Raw genomic sequence first — 12,987 nt, 5'->3', positions numbered from 1 at the left:
GTATTACCAATTAATTTGTATTAGGGTAGATAAATAAAATTTACTTGCCATAGTTCTATGAACACAATTACTCTGAACTAAACACACATTCTTTAAGCTACAACCGCTGTATTTTATTTGCAAGTATGAAATTTTACCAGCTTGCATTTAGTTATGGAGGAGGACAGGCAGTGATGGGAATGGAAATCAGTTTGTGCTGGATTAAAATCAATTAATGCTACTTTTTATAACACTTCTCTTTAACTTCACTTCTTGTTTGTCTGTTTGTCTGTCTGCTACAAATCTTATAATCGATATTAAACACACTTCTACCTGTCCAATCGATCTGAAATTTGGCACACTTGCGTAAAGTTGGAGTTGGAATCCATTGACAGAATAAATATTTTTAGAAATTTAAAATTTTTTTTTCAATAATAAAAAATAATTTTGTCTGCTACAAATCTTATAATCCATATAGGGTAAACGCGGTATATTCCAACATCGTGGGTAATTCCGTCACCTCTTTAGTTTTTCCTTTATATTAAGCTTTGTTTTAGTTCCATGCGTTCGTTGATGGTTGAAATGGTGACGTCATACATTTGCGTTGATTTCAAGTGGTAAATAAATTAATAGATGATTAAGTTGAGAAATGGATTTAGACACATGAAAACTAATTCCGTCACAATTTTAATTGTACACACACAGATCGTTCCAAGCTGTGTACAAAAATTAAAATTTGCTTAATTAAAAGCTTGAAAGTTTTTAATTAAAAGCGTAATTAAGTAGTGTTCAATATTCATTAGTGTTCTAATTCAAAGCCGTGTTGTATTCCAATACAGCTCAGTGAGCTCACACAGTGAACGGAATTCAAACACGTGGATGACGGCATTACGTATCAGTAGAATTTGAAGCGTGGACGGAATACGCCTCACCATAGTGGCAAAGCAGAGAGTTCTTTAGACTCTCCCTCAAGTTCATTTTTGAGTCCTATAAGTAGACAAGTAAAGCATAGTGGCAAAGCAGAGAGTTTTTTAGACTCTCCCTCAAGTTCATTTTTGAGTCCTATATGTAGACCATTAAAGTATCATGGATACCGGTACTAGCATTATCATACTTAAGAAATAGGTTTAAATCATGAGTAAATGAGGAAATTAAAAATGAACTGATTCTAAAAAAGCTCTGGTTTGCCACTATGCGCCTCACCACATGCCGAATATTGCCACACACAGTGACGGAATATAGGGATTTGGTAGGTTTGCATTCTAAAGGCTTTTAAATAAATATGGCAACATTTTGTGACGTTTCGTTGTTGCTGACACATAGTGCAGTGTTTTGAGAGTCACATAAAGCAAACAGAACTTGTGTAACGCATACGGTTATTTTTTATATTTTTTCATTTCTCGATGCATCCTTAATGTGACAGAATATACCGCGTTTACCCTATGACACAATTTGACCTGTCCAATTGATCTGAAATTTTGCACAATTGCATAAAGTCAGAGACAATGCATAATCAATTGACAGAATAAATAATTTAGAAAATGTACAAAATTTAGATATCTTAAAAAAATTTTGAAAAATAATTTTATTTTCCATATTTGAAAATAAAATTTACAAATTCATGGTACATGTGTTTAATGTGTATCATCCAAGACAGTGAATTGTTCAGAAGTGTTGTCTTTAATTCTTAGAATTCCAGCCTGCAGCTCACACAGTGAACGGAATTCGAACACGTGGATGACGGCATTACGTATCAGTAGAATTTGAAGCGCAGACGGAATACGCCTCACCACGTGCCAAATATTGCCACACACAGTGACGGAATATAGGGATTTGGTAGGTTTGCATTCTAAAGGCTTTGAAATAAATATGGCAACATTTTGTGATGTTTCGTTGTTGCTGACACGTAGTGCGGTGTTTTGAGAGTCACATAAAGCAAACAGAACTTGAGTAACGCATACGGTTATTTTTTATAGTTTTTCATTTCTCGATGCGTCCTTAATGTGCAAGAATATACCGCGTTTACCCTATGACACAATTTGACCTGTCCAATTGATCTGAAATTTTGCACAATTGCATAAAGTCAGAGACAATGCATAATCAGTTGACAGAATAAATAATTTAGAAAATTTACAAAATTTAGATATCTTAAAAAAATTTTGAAAAATAATTTTTTTTTCAGTATTTGAAAATAAAATTACAAATTCATTGTACATGTGTTCAATGTGTATCATCCAAGACAGTGAATTGTTCAGAAGTGTTGTCTTTAAAAAGTACGTAATTTTCAAACTCATATTATTAGCTACTATCATTGCCATCATATAATGCCATGATTCCTCTTCTTCTTCTTTGCAGGGGGTCCACACAGGGTGAACATAGAGCCACAGCCCACAGGCCACAGGTCTGCCTGATGGATGACTATTGGGCCTCAAGGTCAAGAGCTTGTTGCTGGTTAAGTTTTTAGCCTCTTGGTACATGAAGGATGAAGCTAGTCAGTGCTCTCTTAAGAGAGATCAGTTTTCATCATCTCATGTAGCTCTGAACAGGATTTGAGGACTTTAAAGAAGACGAGTACCATATTAGTAAATGGAACTAGAATAAATGTTTATTTGAGGCAAAGCATAATGGGTAAATCAGTGGTTCCCAAACTTTTTCTGGCTGGCGCCCCCTTTGGCTCCCTAGTAAATTTCTAGCACCCCCCACAGGCCACAGGCACATATGTTGTTGTTGTACTTAATTGGCCTAGTTGTACTTAATTGGCCTGTTGTACTTAATTGGCGTTAACGAACTTTGATGGCCTAGGATCCGCACTTGCCATCGTACATCAACGCACGTTCATGCATCATTTCTAATAATTATATTATCTAAGGGGACGATAGAGTACCGGGTACTATTGAGTACCCGGTACCGCACCGGGTCTTCTGTGATGGAAAGATGCAGCCTCAATCATGTTTGGTTGTGGCAGTTGGCTCGGCTTCTACTTAGAAATCCTGGTAAAGCTTAGACGCAGCACGCCTTTAAAGTTTCAGTTCGATAAATTTATTCGGGATCTTGAAGTAGTACCTACCTCGAAAGTAGCACTTTAAGTGGCTGCTCTTGTACCTAGAGCTCACGCCATCGGTAACGGTTCAATCATTGTTGATCCTCTTCTTCGGAGTTTGACAATTGGACGGTTAAAAATAGCTGTGATGGATAGATTAGCAAGCAGCATACCATCGTGGTGAAACTTTTATAGCGATAGCTACCCATGGTACTCTGTCACCTTCTTCAAACTATGACGTCACCTGAGTAAACGATATGAGTTCGTATCACCTTGAAACCGTTAATCAATAGGTTTTGCATTTCTTAGGCAATTTGGAGTTCCTATTTTGATCAAAATCGTATTAATTAAGTTTTTATACTGATGATGAAGCTGGACTCCGATAAGTTTTCACTGCAGACAAAATTAATTTTTTTGGCGTTTTCTTTTATTTAAATGCTTAGTTCATATGACAAGTTGCACCGAATCCGTCATTTCCTATTCTAAAGTAGAATTGACTTTCCATATAAATTTAAAAACAACCCACACTTTATCTAACTATTACAATTTGGAATTTATGCAGAATTTGTCACAAATTTTCATAAAGCATCGAACGAGGAGAAATGCATTGACCAAACCTTCATTACATTCTAACAATAATTAATGCTCTGTGAGCCCGACTGAGGAAAGTCTAATTCTCAGCTCGGATTTTTTTTTAGAAGGCCGTAGACTGATTTTTTCTTTATAAACAAAATTAGCGGAGCCTCACAAACACGACATACATACGACATTCACCAGATGCAAACGATCAGTCACATGCAGGCTATATCAATCAAACAGGTCATTCACAAGAAAACGATCATTTATTCGACACATGCGACCGATCACTTGTTCGCTACATGCAACCGATCTCTTATTCGCCACATGCACACGATTAATTATTCGCCATACACATACGATTAATTGTTCGCCACGGGCATGCGATCGCTTATTCGCCACATGCACACGATTAATTATTCGCCATACACATACGATCAGTTATTCGCCACGTGTGAGCGATCACTTATTCGCCATGTAAACATGATTAGTTATTCGCCATATGTATACGATCGAATGTTCGCCTCCTGCAAACGATCAATAATTCGCCAATCAATCAACTATTCGCCACACACAAACCTACACTTAAAACGATAATTTAGGAGCTTGGCTTCATGGAAGGCGCGACATTCACTGCATTGAATCACGTAGCATTAAATTTGACTTCTGCCGAGGAGAGCCAAAAATAAAATGAAATACGAGCTTGCTTAGTAAGGCTGCATAACTTTATAACGTAACCATTTAACTTTGAGTAGTTTTAATTGAACATAATATAAGTTTGCAAATTACTTTTCAAAGACAACACTTCTAAAGAATCCAGTGTTGCCAAATGCCAATGTTACAGATTTACAATGAATTTCTAATGTTGGTTTAAAATATAAAAAAAATTAATTTTGCAATATTTTTTAATATATAAAATTTGTTTTAAATTATTTATTCTGTCAATTGATTCGTGCATTGCCTTCAACTTCACACAAGTGTGCAAAATTTCAGATCAATTGGACAGGTAAAAGTGTATCAAATAAAAATTATAAGATTTGTAGCTGAAAAAATTATTTTTTCAGTTTTTTTGATATTGAAAAAATATATATATTTTTAACATTATTTATTTTGTCATTTGATTCATGCCTTGTCTCCAACTGCAAGTGTGCAAAATTTCAGATCGATAGGATAACGTAGGAGTGTATTTAACTTCGATTATAAGATTTGTAACAGACAGACAAACAAGAAGTGAAGTTAAAGAGAAGTGTTTTAATAGTAATAGGCGTTTAAAAATTACTTTTTAATTACTTTAAAAATTACTTTTTAAAGACCAAACTTCCAAAGAATCCAGTGTCTCCGATGTGGCACATGTACGATGAATTTCAAATTTTATTATCAAATATTACAAAAATTAATTTTTACATTTTATTTTTAAATTAAAGAAATTAAAATTTTCAGAAATTATTTATTCTGTCAATTGATTCATGCATTGCCTCCGATTTTACGCAAGTGTGGAAAATTTCAGATCAATTGGACAGGCAGAAGTATGTTGCTTATCGATTATATGATTTGTAGAAGATAGAATTAGTTTTTTAATTTTTATCTGATTTTTTTTTTTAATTTCAAAATGATTTAATCTGTCAATTGGTTCATGCATTGTCTCCGACTTTACGCCAGTGTGCAAATTTTCAGATCGATTGGAGAAGTAGAAGTGTGTTAAATATCGATTATAGGTGTGTTATATATCGATCTGTGATGTTAAGAATCGGCGACAGGCTACGGCCTAATAAATGCTGAAACCGTTATTATTATTATCATTATTATTATTATAATAATCTCCAAATTCAATTATCAAGTAATATCTCCCAAACTAATAAATGCAGCACAATGAAACTTGGAACATGTATTCATCAGAACTTACCGATGATGTTTAGCACGTGAAAATTTTTTAAATTTCACCTTCATTCGTGAGTTACAGTGGGGGGAAATAAATATTCGTACACTTGAAAAATCGTATTTTAATGTATGTAAGTACACAAACTTAACAGGAAAAGTGATTTAAATTATGTATAGAGACGCATAGTATTCAAAAATACTATCAAAAGAAATTAAATCTCAATGCAACAAAAAACAATGCAACATCTGTCTCTTATACACATCTAGATGTGTATAAGAGACAGTTCTTGTACTACGGGCAGTTGCAGAATGATCTGGTAGTTGCAAAATACGTTAACTATGGTTACTGATTACATTACTGGAAGGTGCTACATGTTTCTAGTACATTCTGGAATGTTCTGGTGTGAAATATTAGTCAAAAGTTGTTTTGTACGAATACTTTTTTGACCCGAAGAACTTAACATGTTGCATTAATTTTTGTTGCATTGAGATTTAATTTCTATTGGTGCTATTTTTGAATACAATGCGCCTCTATACATAATATAGTTCACTTCTCCAGTTCAGTTTGTGTACTTACATACATTAAAATACGATTTTTCAAGTGTACGAATATTTATTTCCCCCCACTGTATATTGCGATACAGGCCGAAATTCGCAGTGATCGAAGGATTTTATCCAAATGTTCGTTTTCAACTTATAAATCGCAGTTCAGATGCTCTTTGAAAGTTTTGCATGAAATATCGCAGTTTACTCTTAAAAAAACAGTCTAGCCCCATCGTTCCTAAATCCTAACACATGCTTATATTTCATTAAATTAAGACTCGCGCCCAGTCTCGCTTTTCTCATGCGACATCAATGCAAGTCAGTTGGGAGCGCAGCCGTTGGTAAAAAAATTGACTCGTAAACAGGCCCTGGGCCCAACGCCAACCATCAGCATGCAATATCTACACATAGCCTCAGATCAATGAGCTGTGGGTAACTCCGGCTAACAGTAAATTCACTTTGCACAACACAGCCACTGCTTCACAGCGCCGAATGCACAACTGGCCGGTGCGCAACAGGCCCTACCGCAACAGGCGGCGCAGGTTTGGGTTAGGTTAGGTAGGGCATGCTGCGCTCTGGCCAGTTGTGATCCGGCCTGTATGCACTTCGGCCTATGACTGAACGGCGCTGTTGTGGTGGGCGCTTTGTGTCAAAAGCCGTGAAGATGCTCGGCTGCGTTACGCTCGGGAAGGTATATGAATCGCACTGTGGACTTGGGCTATGCTGACCTCTAGCTATCCACCCAGTCAGTTGACGCTCATGTTAGACGCAACACTAGCGCTTCGAGCTGGGTGCCTTTGATGCAGCTAGCGTAAGATATTCCGGTGAAGAGGAAGAAATGAACCCCATGACTTCGTTAATATTCGATTTTATTATTGTCATAGTACATCAGCAGCCTCAAATGTGTGTTCATTTGATGGAACTAGCGGGCAATGTTACTTACAAATCGAGATCCAAATAATTATTGAGAATTCTAACAGGATAAAGTAAGACAACACCAGTACGGTAAGCAAGATAGAGAGCATAGGTAGGGCGATGCAAGTGAGCCCATCAGTCCTGGAGTCCACGTAGATACAGGAATCAGACACCAGACGGACGAAAATAGGTTATCCAAATTCTAAATTATCATAGATGACGACCACGAGAAGACGCAACGGTTGAGCTAGGATCTTAAGGCGACTAGAGATCAATGGCTTTAAATTGCCTCATGACTAGATTGGTTAATTAAAGAGAAATTAGCTGGTGCGTTTCTTAGGGAGCTCGTCTTTTGGTTTGTTCTGCAATGCGTTACTCGGGAGCAAGTTCCAAGAGGCATTAGTATAGGAGCCACTCTTCGACGACAATCTTTAGGGGCGTAAGTATAGGAGTACTTTCTCGGCAGCAGTCCTGATGAACTTCTTTCTTAGATTAATGGCAAGTTACTAGTAGGGATTACTGTCCTGAGGCTGTGGGGCGTTTGTATAGGTGCTCTCGGCCACAGTCCTCGAGTGCACAGTTCTTCTAGTCCTCGGCCACAGTTCTGGAGAACATTATAATAGGGGTAAAGTCCTTGGCTACAGTCCTGAGGGTCTTTAGAAGAGAAATAAGTCATTTGCTACAGTCATGTGATGCATTAACAAACTATTATGTTGTTAGCTACTTGACTTGACTCTTGAGGCGGGTTATGAGCCCAGCAAGCGGCAGCGCCCACTAATGCTGGCGATTGTTCAGATTTAAATAATAGTCATCAATATTACAAACACAGCAATTCAATAAGACAACACTGTTAGAAAACAAAAACGTATAACCATGCATGGAGGAAACCACTTAACAGACACCGACATGTCTGAATTTACACTTGTCAATGTAATCAATTTTCATAGCATTTGTGTGCAAAACGCTATTTTATCCCTCTAAAATCAGAGTAAAATATAGTTTTGTATTCGTTATTTGGAGAAGGGAAATAATTTATTTTGTCTTGATTTTGTCCCACGCGGGGCATCGATTAAAACGCTCCGCTTCACACACTTTTGCTTAGCAATATATTCTTTTGAGACTAAAAATAATTTACTTGTAATAAGCACACAGTTCAAACACGAAAAACGAGTACGTTCACTACGCACTCAGAATGAGCATGATTTACAAAGACGAACTCGATATCGATTATTTATTCAGCGTAAACGATGCCTCTTCGTAGAAGTGACATAGGACTAGAGGCCACTACTTAAATTTTATCCTCTAGATATAGAGGAAAAACAAGATAAAACGGGGACGGGGGATAAAAACGAACTGAATTTAGACCTTGAGCGATGACCAAAGGTCAGCATCAGCACAGGACTTACAAAACAGGGAAATTAGCGAATCGAAATTAGAGAAATTACAACAAGTCAGGAAAATTAGCGCCTCTGTAAAAACGGCGAGTATTTGTGCGCACGCTAGCTTAGTAAGCAAGCATCACGAGCAGCCAAATTTTCTGAAGACAAATTCGTGAATAGGAAGCGGTCCGGAAATATCTTTAGCCTCAGTCAGAAGTGACAGACTAGTTGGATCTCTCAGAGTACGGGCTTAATTGCAGATTGTCATTAGCGTTAATGTTGGTCAGTAAATTGCGAGCCTGTAAAACTCGTTCGGTTTCACTGGTGAGATCTTCAACAGGGGCAGGCCGACTCAACGACTGCACCTCCTGGCGAGGAAGATCGTGGTGTGACGACTGCGAGAACTGCGGCAACCCACGAGCAGGTTCAGCACTGCCGCCGTAGGTGGGTGGTGCACTTCGCACGGACGGCTGACTACTGCGGTACTTCCTTGTATTTGGCACTCCTTCAGATTCTAGTCTTCTTTTTTCTTTCAATTGATGGCATTCTTCCTGCACGCTATTGCCTTCATCTTTTCCGCTCACAGCTGGATTGCCTCCACTGGAAGTCATCTGCATGATGAGCTTGGCAAGGCTGGATTCGATATCGTCGATGCGCTGTCTTGTAATGCGGTCGTTAAGCGAAGTGGTTTGCGAGACGCTATCGCAAGCATCAAAGTCAGAGGCATCAGTGGAGGCAGACGGTGAAGGGAAGAAGCCTTCCATATCGCACTCAACAGAAATTTTTTTACGTCTCAGTAAGTGACAAAGACATGAAGCATTTTGAGGAACTTTGAGAAACTCTTTACACGAGCCGTTGCAGCCAGATAAGCTCATGGGGGATAAATTTTCAGACGAAGCGTTGATGTTGCCAGTTTTCGAGTGCAAATCGGTAGGATATGAGGCATACATGTCATTAATGTTGATGGCGTGATTAAACGAATCTGACTTTGGCCTGCTGTAACTGAACATTGTTGGTCTGCGTTTTTGTAAGGATGTATCACCAGTGTCGGCAGGATTATTCACGGCATTGCGCTCTCCAGCTACAGTAAAAAAACCGTCTGAGCGACGAGTGTTTAGCCCAAGCTTCCCGGGAACCCTGGGAAGCGATTTACTGCTGAAGAAATTTGACTGCTGCTGATCTCGGCAACGACTGAAAAAGTCCTCATTGTCTTTGGGTGCCGCGGGAAAATAAGTCTGCTCCAGGTCGTCATCGTTTGGCTCGTGCATAGACAGGGAGATCGCTGCTGCTTCTCGTGACGACATCCAATCGTCTTCGGTGTTGGTGTACAAGGCATCACGCGGATCTTTTTGGGGTTCCTGAGAAACGCTAGAGTTCAGATTACGCATCTTAAAATCGGAGTCGTCAGTTCTTGACGTAGCAAGTTTCTTAGAACGGGGCAAGGTATGGAACCTGGCAGAGGCATTGAGTGACTGATGAGTTGGTGGTTGCTTTGAAACATTTGAAGGGTTTTTGACAGCTTGATTGACTCCCTTACTTACTGTGCTAAGGGCCACAGAGTGCATCTCTTTACTGCAGGCCAGAAAAGATTCATGAAGTTTATTGTATGATCTGCCGCCTACCGAGTCGCGGGTGTGGCTGCTTGTTTTGCTCGTAGAAATGTCGTTGAGGTTTGCCCCTTTCAGAGTCAGGACTCGGGGGTTCAGTTTGCTGACAGACAAACTGCGCGGCGTTTCGCCACGACCAGCGGACCAGCGGCCTCCTGAAGGGGAACGCGACTTGTTTCCTGCCGTCCTCTGTTTATTATAGCACTTGGAGGACATAGAAATAGAGCGTGAATGCAGGGCCCCGCTGCAGAGGCCGCTGCTCACATCACTTGAACCGTCGCCCATGGAGCGGCCAGAGTTGGACGACCGCGAGGAAACGGTCCTCGCCACGTCCACGCTCGATGAACTCAAGCGAGACCTGCCAGCGTCGCAGGACCCTGCGCTGTTGTTCCTGCGAACGGATAATATCCACGAGGTTAGTAAACAGCTTTCTTCTTATTCCCCCTATTTTAAAAATGCAGATATGACAGCGAGACCTGAGAACATCATTTATTTTTACACATCTCACCTATTTTTTTCAAATATTTCAAAAAAGGTAACATGACAGAACTATACTGAAAGGAGCACAGAGAGAAATGAAAACCACTAAACAAAAAGCACTAATAAACCTACCATAAATCCACAGATTAAGAGCGGCACCCCGAGTAGCTGACCTGGCGTTGGTGGACTTCCTCTTGCCCAGCACGAGAGGTCGTCGTCGGTGCTCCCACTGAGGAGGAGGTGGCGGGGTTATGTGAGGCTGGGCAGCGAGCTGCGAAACGCTGCGGGGTTGACGAGAAAAAGGGACTGTAAGGTCGCCACGGCGCGTCTTGTCAACCACGGGGGGCGGCGAGTGGACGGCATCGGGAGACGGAGGCGAGTCGTCTGCTTGGAAAGATTTGTGGTGGTGGCGGCTGAGCCATGCAGGCACGGGGCTCGCCTGCTGGAGGTGAGGGTGTGAGTTAGGCTGGCAGGAGCAGACGTGTACAATGAGGGAATCTGTATAGGGAGACGTTATGAGCAGACAATAAGGAGACTAATACAGGCAGGCGTCACGAGCAGACAATAAGGCACCTGGTAGAGGAAGACGTCACGAGCAGACAATAAGACACCTGGTAGAGAGCGGCGTCCAGAGGAGACAGTGCGGCAGCGCCGGGCTCCTCGTCCGTGTCGGGGATGATATCCAAGAACTCCTGCCGAAGATGTAGCACCTTTTCTTGCTCGAACAACGCGCGCTGCAAACACAGGTGATTATTTTTAAGGAACTCATTCCATAAGTTTTATTGTACTGCATATAGCATAGGTATATATTTTAATACTTAATGTTCGACTATATTTACCTATTCTTTAAGCTTTTGTCGGCTCATTTATTTGCAACTTGAGCACTAAAAATCAACTAAAAATTACGTGTAACAGTGCAGGTCGACAACATATTCGATTTCTACCATTTTCGCGGGCAAGCATAGAAACATACGGATTTTGAAATTTTTGAAGTCATGAATATATAAGATATTTTTAGTCCTATCTATTTTTCACAAATTTTTATACTCGAGTAAATTGCTCTTGATGAATTTATTTAATACAGATACTTTACCGAAATTTCTTTCATATAATTCAAATTTAAACATACTAATTTAGGAGATAAAAATTTTTCCTATTTGAAACGATTATTAGGAAGATTAACCGACTTGAAGCTACACCAATTTTCACCTCTCTGTTGAGCCTGATAGCCGCCTGCGTGTAGAGCTCTCGTTCCTGCAGCACAGCGCGACGCTCCTCCTCCAGCAGCTTCTTGAGCGTCACCACCGCCGTCGACGTTGAGTCGTTAGGTCCCCCGCAGTTGCGCAACCACGACTGGTCGCCCTCTGACCCCCCGGGGCTCTCACAGTCGCCCCCCTCTCTCATCTCAAGCATCCTTCGTCCATCTCCTACGTCAGGTTCTGGACTTAGCGGCGGCACTTCATCACTAGCGTCGTTGTGGGGAGGAAGGTGACTAGAGGTGGCCGAGGCATGAGGCCTTAATGAGAGGTCTGCTCGCTTGTTATGGTTACGATATTCATCCCTGGAGGCGAGTTCAGGGGTGCTGGTGGAGGGGGTTTGGGTGCTGCACGTTGCAGACACAATCCCCATCTGACGGACCAGCTGCAGCAGAGGGGAGTCGTTGGGGTGCACCACAGCATTACGGCTTTCCGCGGCCGCACCCTGAGACTTGCCTAACGATACTTGATGATCCTGAGATGCTCTTAGGACTCCTTGGGACACACCAGGGATTCCTTGGGATGCGCATGCGACTCCTTGAGATGCACCTGCTACTTCTTGAGATGCGCCTGCGACTTCTTGAGACACTCCTGGGACCTCTTGGCTCCCGCTTGTAGTTGGCTGATATTTGATCCGGTCTTCAAGAGGATCGTTTGCCTGCACGTCGTTGTCTTGAGCTTGACTTGCGCTTTGGCTGGGCTGGGCAGACGAGCTAGCCCCAGAAGGTCTGGCGAGGGAGCCCGTGCTGAGGCGCTGGCTGCTCTTGTTGCTCTTGCTGGCGCTGTCGTAGAGGTGCGCTGACGACGACAGCTCCCGGATGCGCTTCAGACGCGCCTCTCGGACGTCGCTTGTACCTGAAGGAAGAAAATCTGGGGTGACGAGGCGCGAGAGAGATTGTGTTGCCCTTCTCAGCAACACCCCCAGCAACGCACACCTCTCAGCAACATCCCAACCACGCACCCCTCTCAGCAACACCCCCCACCACGCACTCCTCAAGCAAAGTTCACCTTTCAGCAATAACCCCAGCCATACACCCCTCTCAGCAACACCCCCAGCCACGCACCCCTCTCAGCAAAACCCCAGCCACGCACCCCTCTCAGCAACACCCCCAGCCACGCACCCCTCTCAGCAAACAGGACTGTGAGGGCGGCGACGGCGTCTTTGAGCTGCTGCTGCAAGTCACTGGAGCGGCTGACACTGACATCCTCCCCCCGCGGCCGCCAGGGCAGCACTGGCGCCTCGTCCAGACTGTCCGTCGAGTACACAGAGTCCGTCAGTGACGCCGCCAGGTCCTCGGGGGTCAGCGTCTGTGGGAGGTCTCTTATACACATCT

General features: G+C 41.8%; 1 protein-coding gene across 1 annotated transcript in view; it reads right to left on the bottom strand.

Moving 5' to 3' along the window:
* Positions 1-6,868: 6,868 nt before the first annotated feature.
* Positions 6,869-12,987, bottom strand: part of LOC108669420 — a 16,800-nt gene continuing 10,681 nt past the window's right edge. Inside the window, exons 7-11 of the mRNA XM_047884327.1 lie at positions 12,775-12,961; positions 11,607-12,508; positions 11,009-11,131; positions 10,571-10,836; positions 6,869-10,308 (exon numbers count right to left, since the gene is read on the bottom strand). Coding sequence (XP_047740283.1) covers positions 8,535-10,308; positions 10,571-10,836; positions 11,009-11,131; positions 11,607-12,508; positions 12,775-12,961 — 3,252 coding nt within the window. The 3' untranslated portion in view covers positions 6,869-8,534. The remainder of the gene's footprint in view (positions 10,309-10,570; positions 10,837-11,008; positions 11,132-11,606; positions 12,509-12,774; positions 12,962-12,987) is intronic.

This window comes from Hyalella azteca, unplaced genomic scaffold (genome assembly GCF_000764305.2).
Source record: "Hyalella azteca isolate HAZT.00-mixed unplaced genomic scaffold, Hazt_2.0.2 contig15186, whole genome shotgun sequence".
In the NCBI taxonomy this organism is placed as follows: Eukaryota; Metazoa; Arthropoda; class Malacostraca; order Amphipoda; family Hyalellidae; genus Hyalella; species Hyalella azteca.
The sequence above is the reverse complement of the archived record's forward strand: the minus strand, read 5'-3'. Positions and strand labels throughout refer to the sequence as shown.